This window comes from Balaenoptera ricei, chromosome 6 (assembly GCF_028023285.1).
Source record: "Balaenoptera ricei isolate mBalRic1 chromosome 6, mBalRic1.hap2, whole genome shotgun sequence".
NCBI lineage: Eukaryota > Metazoa > Chordata > Mammalia > Artiodactyla > Balaenopteridae > Balaenoptera > Balaenoptera ricei.
Genome location: NC_082644.1, coordinates 34,611,649 through 34,639,320, shown reverse-complemented (window position 1 = coordinate 34,639,320; position 27,672 = coordinate 34,611,649). Strand labels below are relative to the sequence as shown.

Genomic DNA, 27,672 nt, shown 5'->3' with positions numbered 1-27,672 from the left:
GCACTTTTCTGCCTATAGGCTGTAAGATCTACGAAAACAGAGAGCTAGTATCTCCTACAACATAACGCCAGGCACATAGTAAGTGTACACTATACAGTTGTTGAATGGCTCAATCAATGTATAAACTTTAAAGAAGTGTGGCCGATGATGAATGTGGACCCAGTCCCAGAGAGAACATAAATTATGGCCGTGACCCACCTGCACGGTCCAGCAGCCTGGACCGCAAGGCTCGTTGCTCCTCCCAGTAGCTCCGCCCCTTGGGTCCTGCCCCTCCCTGCTGAATCGTGGGGAGGGGCATAGAGGTCGCATGACGTGACAGCAGCCGGCCGCTGATTGGGTTTCCCGGCGTGCTGGCTAGGAAAGGGGGCGTGTCCGCATGCGCTGATTGGCTGGCGGGAAGCTGCTGGACGGGCGGCGGCGGCGCGGGGGCGGGCGCTGGTAGGGACGGGACTGGGCTGGGCGGGGAGGGATGTAGCTGCGGGTAGGATGGGTCATCGCTGCCGGCTTCGGTGAGACTCGCTCGCGTGGACCGCCTGCGGCGGGCCCGCAGTGGCCGCGGCGGCATGAAGGGCGCTCTGGGGAGTCCTGTGGCCGCGGCCGCCGCAGGCGCCGCGATGCAGGAGAGTTTCGGCTGCGTCGTGGCCAACCGCTTCCACCAGCTGCTAGACGACGAGTCGGACCCGTTCGACATCCTGCGCGAGGCCGAGCGCCGACGCCAGCAGCAGCTGCAGCGCAAGAGGCGCGACGAAGCGGCGGGGGCGGCGGCCGGGGCTGGCAACCGCGGCGGCAGGAGCCCGGCTGGGGCCTCGGGCCACAGATCCGGCGCGGGCGGCGGCCGGAGGGAGTCTCAGAAGGAGCGCAAGAGCCTCCCGGCCCCCGGCGCGCAGCAGCCAGACAGCCCAGGGGGCGGCCCTCAGCCGCCCGGTACGCGCGCTCCGCCCGGCACCTAGATGCCCCCGGGTGGGCGCGGTGGGCGGGAGGGGAAGGAGAATGGGGTCATGGAGGTCACCTCTCCTCAGCAGCCCCACGACCTCCTACTACGAGACTGGGATCACTGGAATCTGTTCCAGAAAGGGGAGGGGGCTCCGGGAAGAGTTGGCTGGAGTTGAGGGTCCCTGTGGCCGAGGAGGGTGGGAAAAGAGGACGGGGTGGGGGGGGGTGTCATGCCCCTTCTGGCCTTTCCCAGTCCCTTCTGGGGGCGAAGGAGAGTGCAGGCTTGGAGTAGGGGGTTTCAGAACGCTGAAACTGAGGCTTTACAAGTTGGGCAAAGTTGAGGGATATTTCTGGGTTGGTGTGTGGGGGCGAACACTGAGGTCGCTGCCCCGGGGCTCTCAGATCTAGAACTAGCAGGGACATTCTCCATCCTGCAGCCCAACCTCTGCAAGATTCGCGTCGGGAGGCAAAAAGTAGTGTGGTGGGAAGGAGGGAGGGGAGCGCCTTTTAGGGAGAATGGAGGAGGGCGCACGCGGACCCTGGGGGTGGTGGCGAGAGCCCGGGGTGTGTGAAGGATCGCCGGGGTGAGGGGCTGGGGCCTCTGTGATAGAGGGAAGTCCTGGGTGACCTCGAGGGCGGGCTGTGAAGTCAGGGCCGCGAGCAGAATGCGGCGGGGGTGGACGCGGGGTCCCCGGCGGCGCCTTCCAAGCTCTGTGCCTTCACCCATCCATCCCCCTTACGGAGCCTCCAGCAGTCATCCCGCACGACTTTTCAATATAGCAGGCAGCATTGATGGGTTGTGTAACTTGTCATTAACTCAGGCTGCTTTAAGAAAAGCGTTTTTAATTAACCTTTTCAACAAGAATATTCAAAGCTCCCCACTCCCTGCTTAGCCAGAACGGCAAGTGCAAAGCTTGGTGTACTACTCTCTGCATCTAGCGACGGAGGGTGCTTAAGAGTCTTCTCACCTGAACTGCATCAGTGGCAAAGCCTACAAGTTTCCACCTGTGTTTCCTCTGTTTTTCAAAAATAAGACAGTGGTCCTAAGGTTTCCGTAAAAAGAATGTTAAGATGTATAATTCGACCACTCCAGCCAGTGTTTGGCAGTGTATTCAACTTGGCTTTACTAACTTGGTCCTTGCTTGATAAAAATTGTGCAGCCCAGCCCTGAGAGAATAACACCTGATTTGAGTGTTGGGGCTTTGACTCCTGCAACTAGGTAATGTTTACCTTTATCTGTGGAAAGTTCAATCCAGCATTATCTCTTGAAAATCAGAAAATTAAGTCACTATAATAAAAATATTGAAAATTATTTAAAATGCTATTGGATATCCCAAGACTCCTTGGTAGGCCAGTACATTTATGAGCCTATTTAAACAGTGGGTGAGACTTGAGGTATTTTGTACACTTTGCATTATGTTCTATCTTTTCTTCTAAATCTATTTAGATAAATATCATAGTAATAAGAGAATTAGGAAAGGCTAAGCTTTATTTTTTAACAAGTGAAAATATGTATTTTAATGTGAAACTGAATTTAGTTTTCTATGTCCATGTATTGCTTTTTAACCTTTTTACTATTAAAAATGTCATGCATTTTTGTTATAAAAATTTTAAACAATTCAAAAGTGTATGAAGTAAAGTGAAAATCCTGTATTTTTCTTACTTTTAACACCTTGCATTTACATACATAATTGCACAGAGCTACTTCTTTTTTTCTAAATTTACATGATATAAACTGGGTTGTAACCTGCATTTAGCATTATGATCTAGTACAGTTATAACTTGCTAAACTAATAAACTTAGCACTGTAATCTAGTACATTTATAACTTTTTTTCTGTCAATTGTTTATGATCCAAGTGATCTGGCTTTTGAGATCTATATTAAAGAATTTTAGTTAGTTTTGTAGTTAAAATGGAAATTTTGTAATTCTAGTTCTTTTTCAAGCATGTTATTTCAGGAGCAAACAGCTCATTAATTTCCGTTTATGTAGTTACTGTGCTAAATTTATCTGTAATGGGTGTTAGAGAGCTACTCTCTCAAGGTTTTGTAGCCCTAATTGATATGGACTGTACTTTTCTAACACTCAAAATTTTTAATTTAGTTAGAATATTATAAATGAATGCTTAGTGTAGACAAGAATCAAAGTCAAAACAAGTTTGACATATAACGGAAACATTAATCTCAAAGGGATGTGGAAATCATAAGATTTTCCCATAGAAATAGGTTTTTAATGGCCTTCACTATTTAACAATATACATAGACCCTTGGATGAGCCTTGCTCAAAAAAATTCGTTCTTGAAGTCTTCAGAGGCTGTTTCAGCTTTGCTTTTCCTGGCCTTTCAGAACTAATCTCTGAGTCAAAGCTCAAATTTATTTGGGGGAAATCTCACTGTAAATTTTATTGTATTCTAAACTTATTCACAATAAATTTTATTGTCCCTTCATGTGGGCTTGGGGTTACATCAGTGATCAGACTGCATATGCCAGACTTTTATTGGAAAGGGCTAGTAAAATTCAATGTTTGCATATCCACTTGGAGCCGCTGATCTAGCAGAGAAAAACTAGGTTCAGTTGCATTCTTGAATCCCTTAGTAGTAAATTGTGGGAAAAACTGGACCCCTATTGTCTTTGTTTTTTGGATTTTGGGAGGAAAAGGAAATGTTTGCAGGGTATTGATAATTATTCTAATAAGTTGCCAGTTATATTTAATGGTTTTCAACTTATACACAGAAGCTTTGGAAGAAGCTTTAGTATAAAGTATGCAGCAAACGTCATTTTAAATTTTGAATGATGAATTCCAAATCTAATTGATACAATTTTTAAAATAACCTTGAAAGCAGAAAGAAGGTGGGAATAAGCTCCTAAGTAATTCTGTAGTTGAGTGGAGATATTTAGTTTTTTTTTTTTAATTACAGGTTATGAATAGGAAATTTGAAACTGTATTAAAATAACTTTTTACATTGAGGGAAAAGTATTGAAAAGTATTGTTACTGTTGATGTTCTTGCTGTTATATCATGGTCTAATATAGTTTTCAACTTGTTAGGTAGTTAACTTTCACAATAACATTTTCTACCTTACATTTTAAATGCCTCTTCCAAATTTGATCTCTCTTAGTAACGTGTGTGCGCTCGGATCTGGCGTTGCATACTCCTGGGCAATTGGGCACCAGTGTCAGTCTCTGTTTCTGCAATAAAAGCATAATGCTCTGTTTATGATAACATCTTTCCTATATCCTAAACATGTCACAAGCTCAGATTGTGGCTTCAGGAAGCAAATCAGATTTAAGCATTTCCTAGGTTATGGGACATTAACTTACGATTGAACTTAGATCTGTTGTGCAATATTTCACATTTCAAAAAAATACTTTGTTAGCTAACAAGTAATAAATTACACAGTTTTACACAGTTTTACACACAGTTCCTGGTGTCACGACATGATTTTTGCTTTAAAATGAGATTAGTAACGTATTGGAACTATGTTAATATTTACATGTGCCTAGTTTATAAAGATTAGATAGAAAATATTAAGTGGGAAAATAGGAGAATACATGTAAACATATATTTCTTAAGAGTCACAAGTATCTGCCTAAGTAGAAGAGGAACCCAGTAGTTTAAAAAAATACCCATTAACTCAAGTACATTTAATATTTTTTATAGCCATACAATAAATGTGAAGGGTGACATACCAAGAAAAATCTAAAATTTTCTACTAAAATGAAAATTGTACATAATGTTTGAGATGGAGACCTATTAAATGTATACAAAGAAAAGATAAACACACATTTTTGGAAGATGATTTAAGAAGTAACAAAGTTCTTCACAATATATTCACCAAATATTAGTTGCCTTAAGACATAGACCCTGCTGAAAAATTTTAAAGCATCAAAACCAAGAGGAGTAAAAAGAGAACAGAGAAGGCTGGAGTGCCCCAGCCCCTACCTCCTCAGTGCTGGCCGCTCCATGGACGGGAGATGCCCCTTCAAGTGCTGGCCAGCCCTTGCATGAGTTGGCAAATACCAGCTTGGCCTCATATTTGAGAAGTGTGATCATAAATGTGTAAATCCCATCAAAGAGCAGGAAAATCTGTTTTCAAATGAGAACGATATAATGGTACAAACTATTTAAAAATGAAAACTTTATTAGCCAATGAATGATAAACTATAGTTGGGATTCTCAAAATATGTTCTGGAATACAGGGTATTTATCCTTTAATTTTCTGGAAGGAACTTAGCTACCATGTTTTGATAAAGCTGCTCTTGTGAAATGTAGTTGATAATATATCTCCGTAGCTATCACAGAGTCATTGTAAAATATCTGTAATTGTAAGTTAGTTGGTATAGTTTATCTTATCATACTTTCTAGGACATAGGGGGTTCAATGGTAATGTCAAAGTTTTATTAAAAGACGACTCTGGGCAGTAGTAGTATCAGCAACTTTTTTTCTTCTCTGAACTTTTCCAAACTTCCCAAATTTTCCTATGACACTGATTTCTAGAAAAGTAAAATTTAAAAGTACCTGTAATAACGTGCTGCTGCAGACCTTGTGTTCTAGCTCTCCCCTTTGATTTCTCCCTGTCAGGCCAGAAACGAACTTCCAGAAGAGGCGAGCAGCAAGGATGGAGTGAGAGCCGGGGGACAGAGGTGACGCTTGATAGAGCAGAGCGGAGATCCTACAGGGAATATCGACCCTATGAGACGGAGAGGCAGGCAGACTTTACACCTGAGAAGTTTACAGATGAAAAGTAAGTACTGCAGACCTCGGCCTGGAGGGTTGGGGGAACCAGAAGGATTTTCAGAGGACTACTAGCCTTTGCAACCTTTTTGTGGTGCCAGTCCTGGGAATATTTTGCCAATTTAAGTACCAAATCATACTACCTTAGGTAACACGTGAAGCACCTTCCATTTATCTCATAGATGACCTTAAGTCTTGGTTCAGGAAATCATTACACAATGAAAAATGGATTACTTATTGGTAACTATGAAAAGCATTCTTATAACAAACTATATAGGAGTATGCTAAACTGATTAAATTTTCTTTTGAAATTTAGGCCACGGATATAATTATGTTCTTGATTTAGCAATACTAATTTGGGCTACTAATGAATTTAAACAAATTCCTAGCCCCATGTCAGGTCAATAGGTTATCACGATGAAATTGGACAAAATAACTGATAAAATATGTGACTGTGACACCAGTTTAAGGCTCCCATGCCGTCTCTAGAAAGTGCTCTGACCTGGAAGATGGTCTCAGGCTGGTGCAGCCTGACACCCTTCTGAGTAATGTGGCATGTGGGCTATCATGCCCACCTATACACAGAAAGCAGTTCTTAGTGTCTTACGCTTGGCACTAACAAGATGGATGCTCGCTGCCTCAAGTTTTTAATTATTAAACCTGCATAGCACTGGGTTTAGATTAAAACAAAACAACTTGTGAATCATGTTTAAAGGAAAAGAAAGTTAAAAAGGCTAAAAGAGACTAGAATAGTGTACAGTTTAATGTCAAGGGAGCCGTTATTCCCAAAGTCTTTCAACTTCTTGACTACCTATTCCACTACACATTCAAAACAGAGATGGTATATCTGCCACCATGTTAGAGGATGAGGGCTAGAGAAAGGCTTAATTCTGCTTTTTTGGGTGATTAGTTCAAATTTGCTATGTAACAGCCGCAGTCTGCTTGCTTACAGAAAGCCTTCTGGATCAGAGCTGCTTATTTTGGGAAGCATTTGTGTATTTTTTTCCTTCACTGCAGGGATTTATTCTGTGGAAATACAGAAATTATAACTCATGTTTCCAGCTTTTTTAGTAGCAAAATTATGAGTTTTTTTAAAAGGATAAGTCTTTATATGTTACCATGAAAAAAACTGCCTATTAAGGGATGCCTATTTTGGATACAGAAAGTTTTAAGAATTATGTAAGGAATTCCCATATACCCTCATCCAGATTCTCCAATAACATTTTACCACATTTGCTTTATCATACCCCTCCCTCACTCTCTCCTTCTCTTTCTCCTCTCTCTCTTTCTCTCTGTCACACACACACACACACACACACACACACACACACACACCCCTCTTTTTTCCTTGGCATTTGAGAGTAAGGTGCAGGAATGTCTCTTTATCCCTAAATACTTTAAATATATTTCCTAAAAACATGGTACAATTATCAAACTCATTAACATTGATACAATACTATTATCTAATTCTCTAAATTATGTAATCTACAGACTACTCAAATTGCACCAATTGTCCTAATAATACCCTTCTAGCAGAAGAAAAACAATTTTGGTTCAGGATCCAGTCCAGGAATGTGCATTGCATTTAGTCTTCTTTAATTTAAAACAGCTCTTCAGTTTTTCATTTATTTATGGATTTGACATTATTTAAGAGTATGGACCAGTTATTTTGTACAACAGCCCAGAATTTGAGTTTGCCTGCTCAAATTCTTAATGCTCACCAACCTATTAAAAAAGAGGATAAGCTACATGTAGAAGAATGAAATTAGAACACTACCTAACACCATCCACAAAAATAAACTCCAAATGGATTAAAGACCTAAATGTAAGACCAGACGCTATAAAACTCTTAGAGGAAAACAGAGGAAAAACACTCTTTGACATAAACCACAGCAAGATCTTTTTTGACCCACCTCCTAGAATAATGGAAATAAAAACAAAAATAAACAAATGGGACTTAGTTAAACTTAAAAGCTTTTGCACAGCAAAGGAAACCATAAACAAGATGAAAAGACAACCCTCAGAATGGGAGAAAATATTTGCAAATGAAACAACAAAGGATTAATCTCCAAAATATACAAACAGCTATGGAGCTCAATATCAAAAAAAACAAACAATCCAATTAAAAAATGGCCGGAAGACCTAAATAGACATTTCATCAAGGAAGACATAGAGATGGCCAAGAGGCACATGAAAAGATGCTCAACATCACTAATTACTAGAGAAATGCAGATCAAAACTACAATGAGGTATCACCTCATGTGGTCAGAATGGCTATTATCAAAAAATCTAGAAACAATAAATGCTGGAAAGGGTGTGGTGAAAAGGGAACCCTCCTGCACTGTTGGCGGGAATGTAAATTGATACCACCGCTATGGAAAACAGTATGGAGGATCCTTAAAAAACTAAAAATAGAACTACCGTATGACCCAGCAATCCCACTACTGGGCATATACCCTGAGAAAACCATAATTCAAAAAGAGACATGTACCAAAATGTTCATTGCAGCACTATTTACAATAGCCAGGACATAGAGGCAACCTAAATGTCCATTGACAGATGAATGGATAAAGAAGATGTGGCACATATATACAATGGAATATTACTCAGCCATAAAAAGAAATGAAATTGAGTTATTTGTAGTGAGGTGGATGGAGTTAGAGTCTGTCATACAGAGTGAAGTAAGTCAGAAAGAGAAAAACAAATACAGTAGGCTAACACATATATATGGAATCTAAGGAAGAAAAAAAAAAAAAAGTCATGAAGAACCTAGTGGCAAGACGGGAACAGAGACACAGACCTACTAGAGAATGGACTTGAGGATATGGGGAGGGGGAAGGGTAAGCTGTGACAAAGTGAGAGAGTGGCATGGACATATATACACTACTAAACATAAAATAGATAGCTAGTGGGAAGCAACCGCATAGCACAGGGAGATCAGCTCTGTGCTTTGTGACCACCTAGAGGCATGGGATAGGGAGGGTGGGAGGGAGGGAGATGCAAGAGGGAAGAGATATGGGAACATGTGTATATGTATAACTGATTCACTTTGTTATAAAGCAGAAACTAACACACCATTGTAAAGCAATTATACTCCAATAAAGATGTTAAAAAAAAAAAAAGATGTGGCACATATATACAATGGAATATTACTCAGCCATAAAAAGAAACGAAATTGAGTTATTTGTAGTGAGGTGGATGGACCTAGAGTCTGTCATACAGAGTGAAGTAAGTCAGAAGAGAAAAACAAATACCATATTCTAACGCATATATACGGAATCTAAAAAAAAAAAAATGGTACTGACAAACCTAGTTGCAGGGCAGGAATAAAGATGTAGACATAGAGAACAGACTTGAGGACATGGGGTGGGAGGGGGAAGCTGGGGCGAAGTGAGGGTAGCATCGACATATATACACTACCGAATGTGAAATAGTTAGCTAGTGGGAAGCAGCAGCATAGCACAGGGAGATCAGCTCGGTGCTTTGTGATGACCTAGAGGGGTGGGATAGGTAGGGTGGGAGGGAGGCCCAAGCGGGAGGGGATATGGGGCCATATGTGTACATATGGCTGATTCACTTTGGTGTACAACAGAAACTAACACAGTACTGTGAAGCAATCATACTCTAATAAAGATCTATTTAAAAAAAAAGAGAATATATTTTATAAGAAGGGGAGTATAAAGAAGCAATTGAGCATATATTTAATTGGGGGTGGGGTAAACCTGTGGGATAAAGAAAAATGATTTAAGGGATTAAAATAGACTAGAACACAGGGTTATTTTTAGGGTCAGCTTCAGTTACTATTATATTATTAATGAATTCGTTATTTTATCAGTATCTGATCTAGATTTCATGTAAATTTAGACCCGATTTTGACTATTGGCATTATTTTCCATATAGAGTTTTATGCTTCATTTCTTCTCAGTTTTTAGGTAGACTTCTTTTCTTTTACGGCCCTGTCCAACTTCCTGGTTAAGAACTTACTGTTACTTTTCATTTGTCATTGTTTTAGAGCTCTGCTTTAGATATTTACTGTAATGTGGAATCAGATTCTACAACAATCTCTATTTAAAATTTTGGTTTTGGTCTGGGGAGGTGGGAGACAGAAAGGCCAGCTTGGAGAATTGATTTAAGATGATGTTTCTTGAAAGAGACTGGCATAAAGTTAATGATTGGCGCTTCTGTATTTCTTTATCTTTCTGAGTAAGGAGAATTGTGAGTTTTGTATCTTTTATCGGTGATTGTATAGTAGCTTTTTAATGTAACATTTTCAGCCTGTTTCAGTAGACTGGAACACACCTCTAGTTCTGGTGTTTGAGCCACTAATGTCACTAGATTTCAATAAGTAATTTGTTGCTTTAAATGTTTTTAAAAGCCTTGACAAATTAAAAAACATAATTTATCTTATTAAACTAGGATTTAACAATGAAAAAGATGAGGCCCTTCCTGCAGAAGCTTTGAGTCTGGTGGAGGAGAGACAAGTCCTCATAAAAAGTGACAGTGACCAGATGGTAGCAGAGAATGTATGTGAGGAGAAGCGGGCGGTCAGGCCCTGGATCCAGTGGGTGTGGCAGGGAAAGAGTGAGAAAAGGCAGATTCTTGGCTTGGACACTTCCACGTTGTGAGTTAGGGACCATAGTAGGAGCAAGGGGTCAGTGTTGGTCATGTATCTTCAGGGCCATGGGGTGACATAGGGGGATGTCCAGGAAGTAACTGGCTTTGTGGCCTGAAATCAGAGAGACCCCCAAATGAGAGACACAGGGTCACGTGAAGGGGCCATGTAGCATTAGCATAGGGACGAGGACGATGTGTACAGGAGGTGGGGAGTCAGGAATGCTGGTGCTTTTAAGGACAAATGGGTAGGTATCCAGAAGATGAGATATCCAAGACATATTCCATGAAAAAGGCAAGGTGTAGAACCTTTCCCTGTATGTGACTCTGCAGTGTCTGCCTCTGAGAAGTGGAATTGTGTGGCCAAGAAGCAAGAGGAGTACCTTGTGAATGTTTGGGTATTACCTATTTCAAAAATCATTTTATAAGGATGAGCAGGGAAAGAGAAGCCAGAAAGGGCAGAGGAAAATTAGTGGTTGGCAGTGTCAAATGATGCATAAGGGTCAGATGACCTAGAGACAAAAGTTGCTATTGGATTTAACAACAAAGACGTCATCTTCAGCTATCTTCCTCATCTGTGGGCACTAGTTGTAATTAAACGACTGTACGTGAAGGGCTCAGAACAGTGCTAGAGATAGTATGTGCTCAGTAAATTTAACTATTAATTTTTTTATTCAAGACACACAATTCTTTCCAATATACTGTAGCCATGATGTCCTTCTAGAATTTTTTTTTAATCAAAAAAAGCCTTAGCTCTTTAATGCAATTCACTGCTTTTTATTATACTCATCTCTTCCAAGACCAGTTGACAGGTTTGATCGAGACAGACCACTGAGAGGTCGTGGAGGCCCAAGAGGGGGCATGCGAAGCAGAGGCAGAGGTGGTCCTGGGAACAGAGCTTTTGACGGTTTTGACCAGAGAGGGAAACGAGAATTTGAGAGATACAGTGGGAATGATAAAATGTAAGTTTCTTTGTAAATGGCTATTTTCCCTTTAAGATCTTGGTGTGAATCTGTTGTGTGTTAATATTTAGTTGACTTTATACTAGTATGCAGTTATTCCTAAGGGGGCTGATCCTGGGACAGTTTTTATGATCAACTTTTCTGATTTGGAGATTGACTGGAGACCAGCTTTCAGTTTAAGGGAATATTCTTTCTTTTTCTAGAGCAATCAGAACTGAAGACAACATGGGTGGATATGGAGTTCGCACCTGGGGATCAGGTAAAGATACCAGGTATGGTGCAAATGTGTACCTTCTGTGAACCTACAATTAAGTGGAAATATCTGGATCTTTATTTGCCTGTCTTGAAAATTATGTCCTCTTTGTTATGCTTGCCATGTCTTTATACTTGTGTGCTTTACGTAGCGATTGAATTTAGGCTTTTGTTTCATGAGATAACTTTTTAAAACAGTTTTGCTATGTTGCGGTTAGATTTGAAACTGCTTTCAAAATTCTTTTATTTTATCTTATTTTAGCCAAGCAAATTGTATATTTGCTGATGCCCCAAGCACATGGCACTGTATATTTGCATATGCCTCAGAATGCTTTTTAAATTCCTGGATATTCTATACTTTATTTTTCTGTGACTTTCCAAAGTTTTTGTATACATTGCCTCTTTTTTTTTTTAATAAGTTTATTTATTTATTTATTTATTTTTGGCTGCGTTGGGTCTTCGTTGCTGCGTGCAGGCTTTCTCTAGTTGCAGCGAGCGGGGGCTACTCTTTGTTGCAGTGCGCGGGCTTTTCATTGTGGCTTCTCTTGTTGCGAAGCATGGGCTCTAGGCGCACGGGCTTCAGTAGTTGTGGCACACGGGCTCAGTAGTTATGGCTCGTGGGCTCTAGAGCGCAGGCTCAGTAGTTGTGGCACACGGGCTTAGTTGTTCCGCAGCATGTGGGATCTTCCCAGACCAGGGATCGAGCCCGTGTCCCCTGCATTGGCAGGTGGATTCTTAACCACTGCGCCACCAGGGAAGTCCCTGCATCTTGATTTATAAAATCATTTGCAGATGAAAGCTCAATGACAAGTTTCACCTGAGGTTCAAATTTGATATTTCTCAGGCTTTATGATATCTCAGATCTGTGCCAGTTTTGCTACTTAGGGGAGGTACTTGGTTCTGCTATTTCTGTCATTTCAGGGCTGCAGGGAAGTACGAGGAATGGGTTGCTCCAGGATGTGTTGCAGGGAAGGCTTTACACAAGTTTGAAGGTTTGAGGGGATCCAGACTTCCACTTTTTTTCTTTTGAAGAATATAGGCTCTTTACATAAACTTATTTTTCTTAAATTTTTATCCTTAAAAACAAATGTACAAAATGAGATCAAATGTAAAATTAAATTTACTACCATTGCACATCTGTGTTGTCCTTGAAAAGAAACTTGTTGAATGTTTGTCAATCTAGGGTTCTACAGAATCTCAAATACAGACTTTTTCATTTTGTTTTATTTTACTGTAATAGTATATTTTTAAAAAGTAATATAGGCACTTTCTGCATCATCTGATTTACTAGCTTATTTAATACTACCACCCTATTTCAGTTTGCATTTGAGTTTAAAATCATTTTGTCTCCAAGTGATTACTTACTCTAAGAGGTAATTATTGACCTTGGAACATGAAGAAGTGACCACATGTGCTCCTGGCAGATGGTATGTCCCAATGTTAAAATGAAACGTGCCCCATGGCATTCATTTTGGATTGGTTTGTGAGTTATAAAGTCAAAGCTCTTAGGTGGTAATAATGTGTAATTGAAAGTTCTTTTGTAGAATAAGACTTTAATTTCTTATTTAATACATTGAGATTTTGATTTGCCACCATGGTATAGTGCAGCTGAGTTATGATTAATCAGAAAACAGCAGAGGTGAGCCTAACAATAAGTGATGTGTTCGTGGCTGACAAGGGCGAGTGCTGCACCACGCATTGGAGGTGTGAGGGTTTTGCTGTAGTTTAGTATTCCTGTTTGAAGACATTGGCAGTATAACTAGATCTAAGGACAAGATGCTTTCATAATGGTGTGACTGAGCCATTTCCATTGTTATTGGTTTTCTTCAAGAGTTTGACTGTTAGTACCTGTGCTGAAAATAGAATTTTCTCCATTTGTAATAATTTTAAAAGTGTAATATCAGATATTATTTTCTTGTTATTAACTGGAATAGACACCCACAAATGCAGTTTTTAATAATACTGCCTTCCAACTTTTGTTGTGAAGAGCCAAGACAGTTTTATGTAGTAATCAAGCAACACTGGATTAAATCTGTTCACTGTCATAGATTTGGTTAAGTATGAAGTCTGATTGAATTTGAGCTAGTTAACAAAGCATTGAGGTGTTTAAAATTGTTTTGTAACCATACTTGTGCAAACAGGCATTTTCTACATAAGTATAACTGAAGTCAAAATATAGGCATGGGCCCTGGAGCTTTATCTTTCTTCTAATAAATCCAACATTGGTGATTTACTTTCAACAAAATAATAAAATTTGCCAAAATAAATTGTTGCTAATCTTGAAACTTGTTCTGTAGTTTTGGTCATATGGTTCTATAAGCTATGGTTCTATTGAGCTATAAGCACAAAATTAGTTTTATGTTTATTCATAAAATAATTTAGGTCAATACAGGAGGGAGGTCTGTGATTTTTCTTCTAAATTGATTGACAGGTTTAAGAATTGCTGGTCTCTTTGTTTTGTATTCTGCTTCTTTTTTCTTCCCCTATATAGTTATAGCCCTTTTATGATTTTTAATTGTTGAAAGCTATGAACTGTCAGTGAATCCATGTTTTTTATCCCCTTGGTTTATGACATGGCCAAGGGAATAAAGAGAAAGTTGGAGTAATACAGCACTGCCACTGCTGCTAGACTCCTGGATGCTAAAAACTCCCATGACCCACGAGGGTCAGGCTGATGTGTAGAGGCTGCTTTTGTTAGAGGACTTCAGTCAGGCAGAGCAGCAGGGATGTCCTTCCAAACAGGGAGAACATTTGATTTAGGACCTTTTTTAAAAGTAAAAATTATTTATTCAAATTTTGTGTTGGAAAACTGAGTTTTTTTTAAAGTTGATAACAATGGCTTTGAGTTGAGAATTAAAATATTTTTAATGTAAAAACTCTATTCTTTTATTATAGTTCAATTTATGTTTACTTAAAAAAAACCTGATTTTATGAAGATTTTTCCTGAACTGGGGATGAAAAAGTGCTGGGTTCTGAATGTAGAGTGTAAAATATTTCTATTATATTGACCAATTTTAGCATTTTCCTGAGAATGAAATTTCTTTTGCTGGTACTTTTTTAAAAGTAATGTTCGGATAGGATTAATGTCAACATAAAAAAATTAAGATTATGTATTTAAAATTCAAATTGTTTTTCACTGTGCTGTAATTTCTAATCTGCAGATTATGTATTTAGATGTGATGGTATGTAAATTGATGTTTCAAAGCCTTATTTTTCTGGTATGGTTATCACCAGCTTGTTTGTAATCCTACACATTCCTTTTTGTGGAATGTTTCCACTTTCTTGCCATTTTCTAAAGTTTGAAATGGCATGTTCTTAACTATTTTAAGTCATTTAACACTAACAGGTTGAAAATTTTTATGGCCCCTGTTAATATTTGGAATTTCCTAGGATAATAAGAGTTTTGAATAATTGTTCTGGTCCTTTACAATCTGTTTTTAATTTTAGGCCATTCATGGAAACTTGTATTTCTCAAAGTACTTTTCACACTTTTGGAAATAATTTATATGGATTAGCAATTAAGAGCATTTTTCTTCCTCTTGTTTATTTTGATGTGGGTTACCTGTATGTACATATTAATTCCTTGAGGGATGTTTACTTAAGAAAAAGGACATTGAAATGTGGTTTTTTTCTGTCTTGAATATATAAGGGCATTGATGTAAACAGATCTGTGTGACTAGAGTGGTTCTTGCTGCTTTGCAGTGACATGGACCCAACTGCCCCCATGGAAGAGACCACAGTGGTGGAGGAGTCCCTGGGCCCCCTGGAGGAGGAATCTCCAGCCAAGTGGGTATTTCATTCATTTTACCCATTGGGTTGTTGGTGGTTTTCTTAAAGATTTATAAGAGGTCTTCATAGAATAGGAAGCTCAGCCTTTCATCATATCACAGAGGGTTATCTTCTTAATGTGTTAATGAATAATCAAACTAATTAATAGTTCAAATCATCTAATGAATGATTATTAATGATAATTAATGGGTTGAATTCAAGTATTCTGTCCTGTGCCTACAACTTATTTTCCATCAGCAGCCTGTACTGTGACTAGTCTCTCTCTCATCAGGACCCCCATCTTTTGTCCCTTTATTCTCTCCCGGTCCCTCCTTCCTCTTTTCTTCATGGAGCTTAGTTCCCTGCTCCATCTGTAGCACCCTTGCCAAGGCTTTAAACTCCCTTGCCCCTTGGGTCTATGAGTACCTTGCTAGCAAATGCACCCACCTCCTGGACAACCGGTAGCCATCTGCCTTCTTTCTGCCTGCATCCACAGGCTGAGCACTGCAAGATACTCAGCAGGACTGATGGGAACCCCTGTAAATTCCCGATCACCACATTCTGAACTGAGCCCTCAACACCGCCCAGCAATACCCATTTCTTGGATTCGCTCTTTCCCCCACCCACTACAATGACTGGCTCAGTCCTTCCTGTCCCCTCAGAGCCCTGACATTGCCCCCCACTTTCCCCTTCTTCCATCCTTACGACACCCACACCTCCTCTTTCATTTTCTGGGTACAACTTGGCCTCCTTTGTCACAGAGAAATTACACCACTCTCAAAGGTGCAAACCTGCCTGCACCTGCCTCCTGGGCTTCTTCCCTTGTGGTAAAATAGAGGCACCATCCCTCCACCAGCCTCTCCAGCATTTGGATCCTATTTCCTACTGACTTCAGAGAAATCTCACTATCAGTTAGCTCCTTCATTTTTAGGCATACTCACTTCCTTCTTCCCATCTCTGGTCTTCTTATCAACATTTTACCTGCGCTCAATCTCTCCTGTTTTAAGCCTCTTGTTGCCCCTACATTCACATTCAGCTGCCTTTTTCGGGGTTATGTGCATTCTTTCTTCATTTCCTCCCCTTCACTTCATCCTCGCTTCACTCCAGGTCTGGCTTTGTCCTCATTGCCCTTCTGAAACAATCACCACATGTCTCCAGACCTAACAGATGTTTCGGTCTGCATCTTTCTTGACCTCTCAGAACATGTGACTTTACAGGCATACCTCAGAGATATTGTGGGGTTTGATTCCAGACCACCTCAATAGAGTGAATATCACAATAAAATGAGTCACACGATTTTTTTGGTTTCCCAGTGCATATAAAAGTTACGTTTAGACTATACTGTAGTCTATTAAGTGTGCAATAGCATTATGTCTAAAAACAAAGTATACATACCTTAATTTAAAAATACTTTATAGCTAAAAGATACTAACCTTTTTAACATATTTATCATCTCAGCCTTCAATGAGTCATAATCTTTTTGCTGGTGGAGGGTCTTGCCTTGATGATGGCTGCTGACTGATGAGGGTGGTGGTTGCTAAAGGTTGGGGTGACTGTGCAGTTTCTTAAAATAAGACAGCAATGAAGTTTGCCATATTGACTGACTCTTCCTTTCATTTGAACACTTAGAGGCCATTATAGGGTTATTAACTGGCCTAATGTCAATACTGTTGTGTTTCAGGGAATAGGGAGGCCCCAGAAGAGGGAGAGAGATGGGAAGGCCAGTTAGTGGAGCAGTCAGAACACATACAACATTTATTGATTATGTTCACTGTCTTATGTGGGTGCAGTTTGTGGCACCCCAAAACAATTACAATAGTAACATCTTTGTATCATTGGTCACAGATCACCATGATAAATATAATAATAATGAAAATGTTTGAAATATTTTGGGAATTACCAAAATGTGACACAGAGACATCAAGTGAGCAAATGCTGTTGGGAAAATGGTGCTGCTAGACTTGCCCAACGCAGGGCTGCCACAGATATTCAATATGTTAAAAAGGCAGAATCTGTGACGTACAATACAACAAGGTATGCCTGTGTTGATTTCCTCTTAACCACAACCTCCCATTGGTTTCTGCATTCTTCTGGCTTGCTTTCTGCTGCTCAGTTCCTCCTTTGCAGACTCATCCTTGTCTTTCCGCTCTTTTAAAATGTGGAGTTCTTCAGGGCTCTGCCTTAGGCCCTCTTCTCTGTGTCTAGTGTCTCTTTATAGGATCTCATGCACTCCTGCAGCTTGAGTTGTCATTTATCCCCTGACTCCAGAATATATATCTCTGGCTCCAACCTTCAACATGGACTCCAGGCCCATGTGTCCATCTGCCTCCTAGACACCTCCCTGTGGGCATCCCAAATGCACCTCATGCTCAGTGTGGCCAGGACTGAGGTCCACAAGCCCCCACCCTCATTAGGTGTTTCTGTTTTGCGGAACGGCATTGCCATTCATCCAGTTGCACAAACCAGAAACCTAGGAGTCATTCTTGAGATTTCCTTCTTCTTGACCCACTGTCTCCCCAAAATCCAATCTGTCACCATGCCCTGAGGATTTGTACCCTTTTATATCTACCATCTCCACTCGCCGTCATAGTCTCCGCTACTGCTATCTGCTCTCTCACCAGAGCTCCTAATGGGGCTCCTTGCATTCTCACATTCTACCAACCCACCCGTTTCACACCAAAGTGGCTTTCACACTGCCATTCTGATCATCATGCCCCTACCCCTCGAGTAAGACCCTCCCCCTGGTGGCTTGCTGTCCTTTTTCTGTCCCTTGCCCTGACCTGCACAGTCCTGCATGGTCTGGCCCATGAAGAGCCCTCAAGTTCAACCACTCCTGTGCCTTCTACAGGTTCACCATGTGGCCCTTATTTCATGTTCCCAAGCACCTTTCTCCAGCTCCTATGCCACACCTGCCAAAGAGCTTTTGCAAGTGCTGTTTTCTTGTTTTTCTGTACCTCTCTTCCACACCTCCTTCACCCTTCACCTATTTATTTAACTCTTACTCATCCTTCAGCTGCGAAGAGGCAATGCTTAAGAGCAGAGACTCTGAGCCAGTGTTCTGGGTTCAAATCCCAGCTCTGCCATTTACTAGTTTGGCTAAGTTATTTAATCTTTCTGTGCCTCAGTTCTCTTCATCTGTAAAATGGGAATAATAATAACACCTACATCAGAAGGCTGTTATAAGGATTGGTTGGGTGTGCATGTGTTTCATGTAGAGTGGGGCCTGGCATGTAGTTAGTGCTGTATAAATACCTACTATTATTATTGTTACTTATTACAAGAGTAAAGTGCTACGATTGATGATTGTGAAAGCTGTTAAGTTACTATTCAAAACAACTAAGTAATGTATTTAATTAAAGAAATAGATTAATAGTTAATATGAATATTTAGACAGTAAGTTAACTAAGAAAATAGATCAACAGTGTATATGAATGTTAAGAAGTGAGTTAATTAGATACCTTCAGGAAAAATTGGATCCTTTTTGAGCCAGTAAACCATTTATACAAATTCAGGTAATATAAAGCAGAATAATAGAGAGTAAATTATAGCATAATTGTAATCTTTAGAATTGATTGAGGTACTCTAGCATTCATAATATTAGATAAAATAATTATTGCAATTAATCAGTTATTCTGAAAGACAAAATAATACTTAATGATTTTGTTGGCAGTCTCATTGTCCACGATATCCTAGTGGAGCTAGTCAGCAAATCTCTCTCCCTCTGCTGAACATGCTGGACAGTGAGCATCCAGTTAAAATTGCAGGAGCTGCAGTGCACCACATCTGCAGTCTAGTGGCCGACCACATGAGAAATTCTTGTTTCTGCACTGCCTTGTCAAATTTTAAAATTATTACTAACATTTGTAGTAATACAATTATAGTTTTTTATAATTTCAAAATTAGGCTTGTATACGCATTCTAGGATGGAGATGCTCTCTGATCTTGGCTTTGTCGGGATATTGACCTAACAGCCAAGCTTTCAGCATTCAGCCAGAATGTATATTTAGTGCAACTCTTGGTTTAGAACTTCTTGGTAGGTGAATTTAATGTACCCTTGCTTATTTTCAAACCTACAACCCAAAGTACATACATTTTCCTCAAATTGGACACATTTTGTTGACAGTTATATGTGCTATGCCCTTCCTTCCTTCTTCGTTTCATTACAGAAGTATTACATGTTTCTTGTCACGTGGTGTTCTAATGTCCAAGGATACCTGTGACAGTTTCCTGTTTTGCTTTAAGAGTAAGTCTAATATTTATTGAGCATTTCTTGTGTGCCAGGAACTGCTCTAAATGAGTCTATGGCTTAACTCATTTAACCCTTTGCTGCCTGTGAAGGAGAAGGTACTGTTCCTATTCTAATGCTGAGACATACAGGTTAAACAACTTGTAGTAAATGTCAGAGCCAGAATTTGAACCAGGTATTGTGGCATGAACATTCATGTTCTTAACTGTACTGAGTGGTAGGAATGGTTAAAAGTGCCATTTAGACTGACTTACTATTAAGAACTGCAAATGGGAGAAGGTGGTTCTGTAAGCAGGGGAAGAGCTGCCAGGATCACTGAGGATTTCCCTATTAAGTAACATGGATCAACAACTCCCTTCCATCCTTAAAAATTTTAAACTCTATGAAAAGAGAATGGTGAGGAAGCATTATTACAAAATATCTGCAATTAATTATTTTGTACTTTGTTTCCAAGGGTATTTGCTTAGACAATGAAGATTGTTATGTACTGAGTCTTCTTAAAGCAGGACCACACCTCTTTAAAATTTTTATCGCAAATTTATGAGGAGCTCAAAGTTTATCATGAAATTCACTTCCCTTTCAGTACTTAATTTTTTTCTTTTATTACTTTTTTGGCTGCATAGGGTCTTCGTTGCGGCACGCGGGATCTTTCATTGCGGCACGTGGTCTCTTTGTTGCAGCGCTCGGGCTTCTCTCTAGTTGCGGTGCCTGGGTTTCTCTCAAGTTGAGGCACTCGGGTTTTCTCTCTAGTTGTGGCGCATGGGCTCCAGAGTGTGTGGGCTCTGTAGTTTGCGGCACGCGGGCTCTCTCCTTGAGGTGCACGAGCTTAGTAGTTGTGGTGCACGAGCTTAGTAGTTGTGGTGCGCGGGCTTAGTTGCCCTGTGGCATGTGGGATCTTACTTGATCAAACCCACATCCCCTGCATTGGAAGGCGGATTCTTTACCACTGGACCACCAGGGAAGTAGCCCTTTCAGTACTTTGGAAGGACGTAGGAGGTATTATTTACATGTTAGGTTAGATCCACTTGCCGCAGTTAAGTATTCAGTGAGTAAAGTTTTATTTCTAGAACCCACTTTTCTTGATTCACTGCACATTTTCATTCAGGTGAAAAAGTATTGCCTGAATGGAAGTTTGGACATTTGAATTGTATGCTTCCTCTGTCCATATCTTGACTATCTTCCATCTAAGCATTTTTTCTGCCATCTTATTCCTTAAATAGCACAGAGGTTAAATGCGGGCTTTGGAGATAGAGTGAATGGATATGAAACTTGGCTCTTTCATTTATTTGTTAGCTGTATAACCTGTCTCCTTGATTTTCTTACCTGTAAAATGGAGCTGTTAATTTTAACTAACTTGTGGCATTAATTATCATGAGCAAATTAATGTAAAGCACTTTGAATAGCATCTGGCACCTAGTAAACATACAGTAAATATTAGCATTATTATCCCATTTATTTCTACATAAAGATAACTGTTGTTAAAACAGTTCTATTTCTTCTATAATTTTACCCATTTAGAAACAAAATGTATAATTATCAAATCTTCATACAGCATTGTTCACATTACAAGTCATAGATTTGATGACTTATATCTATAAGCAGTTTTGATGGAAAATTCTTTCCAAAAATTTTTTATCATATTGGGTGGGCCAAAAGTTTCATTCGGTTTCTTCTGTAAAATGGCTCTAGTAGCACTTTGTTGTCTTTAACTTCATTGGAAACAATTTTGTTACATTGTATTTGACAGCTGTCATATCAGCGTGCATTTAAAAAAGACATAAAAATTGGTGAATTTTTGTGTAGCCATTTTAATATTGAAGATGGAAGAAAAAAAGCAACATTTTTGGCATATTATGCTTTATTATTTCAAGAAAGGTAAAAACGCAACTGAAATGCACAAAAAGATTTGTGCAGTGTATGGAGAAGGTGCTGTGACTGACCAAATGTGTCAAAAGTGGTTTGCAAAGTTTCGTGCTGGAGATTTCTCACTGGACGATGCTCCACAGTTCAGTAGACCAGTTGAAGTTGATAGCGATCAAATCAAAACAATAATTGAGAGCAATCAGTGTTATGCCACGTGGGAGATAGCCGACATACTTAAAGTATCCAAATCAAACGTTGAAAATCACTTGCACCAGCTTGGTTATGTGAATCGCTTTGATGTTTGGATTCCATATAAGCGAGAAAAACCTTCTTGACGCTATTTCTGCATGCGATTCTCTACTGAAATGTAATGAAAACATTCCGTTTTTAAAACAAATTGTTGGGGACTTCCCTGGTGGCACAGTGGTTAAGAACCCACCTGCCAATGTAGGGGACACGGGTTCGAGCCCTGGTCTGGGAAGATCCCACGTGCCGCGGAGCAACTAAGCCAGTGCGCCACAACTCCTGAGCCTGTGCTCTAGAGCCCGTGAGCCACAACTACTGCAGCCTGCGCGCCTAGAGCCTGTGCTCCGCAGCAAGAGAAGCCACCGCAATGAGAAGCCTGCGCACTGCAACGAAGAGTAGCCCCCGCTCGCTGCAACTAGAGAAAGCCTGCACCCAGCAGCAACAAAGACCCAATGCAGCCAAAAATTAATTAATTAATTAAAAAAAAAATTGTGACAGGCGATGAAAAGTGGATACTGTACAACAATGTGGAATGGAAGAGATCGTGGGGCACGCAAAATGAACCACCACCAACCACCAAAGGCCGGTCTTCATCCAAAGAAGGTGATGTTGTGTATATGGTGGGATCAGAAGGGAGTCCTCTATTATGAACTCCTAACAGAAAACCAAACGATTAATTCCAACAAGTACTGCTCCCAGTTAGACCAACTGAAAGCTGCACTCAGTGAAAAGCGTCCAGAATTAGTCAACAGAAAACACGTAATCTTCCATCAGGATAACGCAAGACCACATGTTTCTTTGATGACCAGGCAAAAACTGTTACAGCTTGGCTGGGAAGTTCTGATTCATCTGCTGTATTCACCAGACATTGCACCTTCGGATTTCCATTTATTCTGGTCTTTACAAAATTCTCTTAATGGAAAAAAATTCAATTCCCTGGAAGACTATAAAAGGCACCTGGAACAGTTCTTTGCTCAAAAAGATAAAAAGTTTTGGGAAGATGGAATTATGAAGTTGCCTGGAAAATGGCAGAAAGTAGTGGAACAAAAGCGTGAATACATTGTTCAATAAAGTTCTTGGGGAAAATGAAAAATGTGTCTTTTATTTTTACTTAAAATACCGAAGGCACTCTTTGGCCCACCTGATAAACCAAGAACTGTAAAGGTCTTTGAATTACTCAAAAGGGAATTGTTAAATTTAGAGTGATGGCAGTTATGTTGCTTTTATAACTGTTAGAAATATACTTGCATTAGTCCTTCCTGGAACTGAGAATTAGTTATATCTCTTCCTGTTGAATATCCAGTCTTTGCTAAAACGGCAGTAAAAACCACATTCAGAGCTGATTCAAATGGGAAATGGAATCTGCCTTACAGAACTGTCATAGAATGTGTTTTGTTTGTTTAGAGTGTGTTTTTTATAATTATTTTTGGTCAATAGGCAATGAAGTTAAGGAGCCTGTCCTTGGTGATTTTATACTGCTCCCAAAATGGCTTGTTGAAATAGCAGGTGATAAAGGAGAATGCATGGGGGCATCTGTAAGAACACCTCTGAATGAGGCGCATCTGAGTGAAGGGTGTCAGGCTGATCACTTTCATGGATGGAATCACTTGTGGCAGATGCTCTATTCTGAACTGCACTATTTGCTTTATTTTGAGTGTCTGTGTGGCTTCAGGGCTACATTTCTTACATGCCTTCTACTTTTTCTAGTTGTTTATGTTTAGATATATTTTTTAAGACAAACAAGCAAACAAAAAGTACTTCTTTTGTGGTCTTAACACAAAATCTGTTCTTATTGAACTTTTTGGAATTTATTAACTTCTATTAGGTTATCTTAGTTATGAAAGAATCCTCAAATTCATAGCATCCGGTTCCACAGATTTCTTAATTCTATCACAAGTAGGCTACAGAAACCCTCATGATTCCTTAATATTTCTTTATTTTTAGCTCTTTTTGTTAAAAGTTATAGAAAAAATGTATATAAAATAAGAATAGTATATTGAAACTCCAAGTAAGTTATTCAGCTAAACTGTTAGCAAATCATGGTCATTCTTGTTTCATATATTTCTCTACCCACTTCCTCTACCTCCAGGATATATTATATATTATCCAAAAATGTTTCAGAATGTTATATCTAAAAGACTTCCTTTAAAAAAACCATAACTGGAATATCATTATCCCATCTAAAACTTTTTAATAATTCCTTAATATCATTAAATATCTAGGCAGTTTGTCAGTTTCCCTGATTATCTCAAAATCCTTTTTTTTTTTTTTTTTTAATTTTTATTTATTTATTTATTTATTTTTGACTGTGTTGGGTCTTCGTTTCTGTGCGAGGGCTTTCTCTAGTTTCGGCAAGCGGGGGCCACTCTTCATCGCGGTGCGCGGGCCTCTCACTATCGCGGCCTCTCTTGTTGCGGAGCACAGGCTCCAGACACGCAGGCTCAGTAGTTGTGGCTCACAGGCCTAGTTGCTCCGCAGCATGTGGGATCTTCCCAGACCAGGGCTCGAACCCATGCCCCCTGCATTGGCAGGCAGATTCTCAACCGCTGCGCCACCAGGGAAGCCCTCAAAATCCTTTTTTAAAACAACTTATTTGTTTGAATTAATATTGAAATATACATTTTAATTTCTATGTTTCTTACATCTCTTTTAAAAACAGCTTTATTGAGATACAATCCAAATCCAATAAACAGCACATATTTAGAAGGTACAGTTTTACAAGTTTGAAATCCATAAACAATCAAAATAATGAGCACATCTATCAACCCAAAAAGTTTCCTTGTGTCCCTTTGTAATCCCTCCATCCCACCCCTTTCCCCCAGGCAACCAGTGATCTACTTTTTTGTCATTAAAGATTAGTTTGCAATTGCTATAATTTTATATAAATGGAAGCATACAGCATGTATTCTTTTTGTATTCTTTTTTTGTCTATATTCTTTCACTGAGCACGAATATTTTAAGATTCATCCAGGTTGTTGAATGTATCAGTAGTTCCTTCCTATTTATTGTTGAGCAATATTCCATTGTACAGATAGACCCCTATTTATCCATCTGCCTGATGATCATCATTTGGGTTGTTTCCAGTTTTTGCTATTATAAAGCTACTATGAACATTTCTGTGTGTGCCTTTCTGTAGATATACATTTTCATTTCTCCTGAGTGAAATGGCAGGTATTTATGTAACTTTTTTAGAAATTGCCAAACTCATTTTCAAAGTGGTTGTTCCAGTTTTTATAATTTTTAGGCATTAGAATAGGTGTATATCTCATTGTGGTTTTAATTTGCATTTTCCTAATGACTAATGATGTTAAGCCTCTTTTCACGGGTTATTTGCCATCTGTATGTCTTCTTTAATAGTCTGTTGAAATCATTTGCTCATTTTATAATTGGTTTGTTTTCTTATTACTGAGTTCTGAGAGTTCTTCATATATTCTGGATTCAAGTCCTCTATCAGATACATGATTTGCAAATATTTTCTCCAGATCTGTGGCCTGATTTTTTATTCTCTTGACAGTGTCATTTTTTTTTTAAATGATGACCCCCCATTTTCTTTTTTTTTTTTAATATTTATTTATTTATTTTGGCTGTGCCAGGTCTTAGTTGCGGCACATGGGATCTTCATTGCAGCATGTGGGATCTTTAGTTGCAGCCTGCGGGCTTCTTAGTTGCAGCTTGCATGCTGGATCTAGTTCCCCGACCAGGGGTCAAACCCGTGCCCCCTCCATTGGGAGCGTGGAGTCTTACCCCCTGGACCACCCAGGAAGTCCCCTCTTGACAGTGTCTTTTGAAGAGCAGAAGTTTTTAATTTTGAAGAAGTTCAATTTATCAGTTCTTTCATTGATCATGATTTTGGTATGAAATCTTTTCCTAACCTAATACCACAAATGTTTTCTCCTATAAGTTTTATAATTTGGGGTTTTATATTTAGGTCTGTGATCCATTTTTAAAAATTAACATTTGGTCCATTTTGAGTTGACTTTTATATACAATGTGAGGTATGGATAGACGTTCCCTCCTTTTTTTTGCATATGCATATCAAGTTTTTCCAGCATACTGAAAAGCATTATTTGAAAATCAATCACCCATGTATGTGTGGGCCTATTTCTCTACAGTCTGTTCCATTGGTCTGCCAATATCAAACTATTTGGATTACCCTTAAGTCGCTTTTAATCTATGTGTCTTCTCTTTTTTTTTCCCTTGCAATTTATTTGTTGAAAAAGCTGGGTCATTTGTCCAAATAGTTTCTCAGAGTCAGAATTGTATTGATTGCATCCCTGTAAGCAGTGGTGTGCTGGTAAATATTTAACATCTGGTTCTCTGGGATGAAAAAGCCTGGATCTATTGCACTTGCTAGTTTCTGTGGTGTAAATATTGCTACCATGGCTGATTTAAAACTACCAAAGCAACATCATTGAACACAGAGTGGGGAAAAGATGTGCAGTAGTACATCGTTGCGTAGTATTTCCACTCTACACATAAAATAGAGATAAATAACTTCAAGTGCATAGGAAAAGGCAAAATGTAGTGAAATAATTAGGGAACAATGAGTTGTGAGGATTTATTACCTTTGTTTTAACATTGTTAATTATGCGTTTCTATAATTTAATTTTTAACAACTGTATTTCACAGCCAACTCGGCAAAATTCCTGAAAATTTAACAATTGGCTGTTATGACTTGGTGCAAGCCAGTCCCAGCATGGCATTGTAGAGTAGTCCAACATGTTTCTCTGTTCTTCATATTTTTTTAAAATTTCCTGAATATTAATAATGAGAGGCAGAGGTTTGATTAAATTCAGGTTCAACTTTTTGGCAAGATTGTTTCGTAGGTTATGGAAGGCTGCTGATTGTCATTGCCTTTATCCATTAATTCATTAGGGCTGCAAATTAGTGATAGTCTAATTCTATCATTCTTTCTTCAGTTAAGTAGCTGGGATGATCTGTAAAGAAAAGCTTACCTAGAACTAGTTGATTACACTGAGTGTAAGTTTGTTTAGGAAATGAAGGATGCATAAAAGGCATGTTTTACTTTTAATTTACTCATTTTCAGAATAATGAGCTGGTTCCCTCATATCCTTCAAAGGTGCCAGTGACTTTTTTTAAGTGTCATTGTGAACTTAGAGATTTAAACATATCTGATGTGTTTCAATCCACTGAGTTTTTATGCTTATTGGTGCTTAAACTGATCCATTTTTTGACTGAAGGGAGCCTCTTCAAGTTGATTCTTGATCCTTTTGACACACATTCAGTGGTCTTTGATAGCTTCCTTGCTTTCTGGTAAGACATGTTTCAGACTCATCATCTATACTTCACCCCTCATACTGAGTCATTTTTCCAGGGAGCTAGAGTCCTTTAATAGAATATGGTATTTAGAACCATATGATATCACTTATGTGTGGAATCTAAAATATGACATAAATAAACTTATCTACGAAACAGAAACAGACTCACAGACATAGAGAACAGACTTGTGGTTGCCAAGGGGGAGTGGGTGTTGGGGAAGGATGGATTGGGAGTTTGGGATTAGCAGATACAAACTATTTTACATAGAACGGATAAACAACAAGGTCCTACTATTGTATAGCACAGGGAACTCTACTCAATATCCTGTAATAAACCATAATGGAAAAGAATATGAAAAAGAATGTATATCTATGTATAACTGAATCACTTTGCTGTACAGTATAAATCAACTGTACTTCAATAAAATAAATTTAAAAAAATATATAATATGGTATTTAGAGACCATAGTCTAGGCACTAGGGTTACTTACTGCTACTACTTAACTGTTTCTAGGACATTTAAGTGAACAGAGCTGAGGAATACACACACACACACACACACACACACACACACACACACATTTTTAAGCTAAAATATATTATGAGTTCATTCAATATTTCCATTTGAAATTTAGGAGTACAAAACTTTTAGCTAAACTTTCTTAAGTTTGTTTCTGTTTTTCTTCCATGCTGAAAATCCCAGTTGTCAATAACATCATACTATTACTCATTTGCTGCACACACGGCAGTAACAAATAACATTACCAACACTACCTCCAA

General features: G+C 39.2%; 1 protein-coding gene across 1 annotated transcript in view; it reads left to right on the top strand.

Moving 5' to 3' along the window:
- Positions 1 to 452: 452 nt before the first annotated feature.
- HABP4 (hyaluronan binding protein 4) overlaps positions 453 to 27,672 on the top strand; it is a 34,300-nt gene continuing 7,080 nt past the window's right edge. The window contains exons 1-5 of the mRNA XM_059924454.1: positions 453 to 924; positions 5,513 to 5,675; positions 11,077 to 11,238; positions 11,442 to 11,510; positions 15,193 to 15,276. Coding sequence (XP_059780437.1) covers positions 564 to 924; positions 5,513 to 5,675; positions 11,077 to 11,238; positions 11,442 to 11,510; positions 15,193 to 15,276 — 839 coding nt within the window. The 5' untranslated portion in view covers positions 453 to 563. The remainder of the gene's footprint in view (positions 925 to 5,512; positions 5,676 to 11,076; positions 11,239 to 11,441; positions 11,511 to 15,192; positions 15,277 to 27,672) is intronic.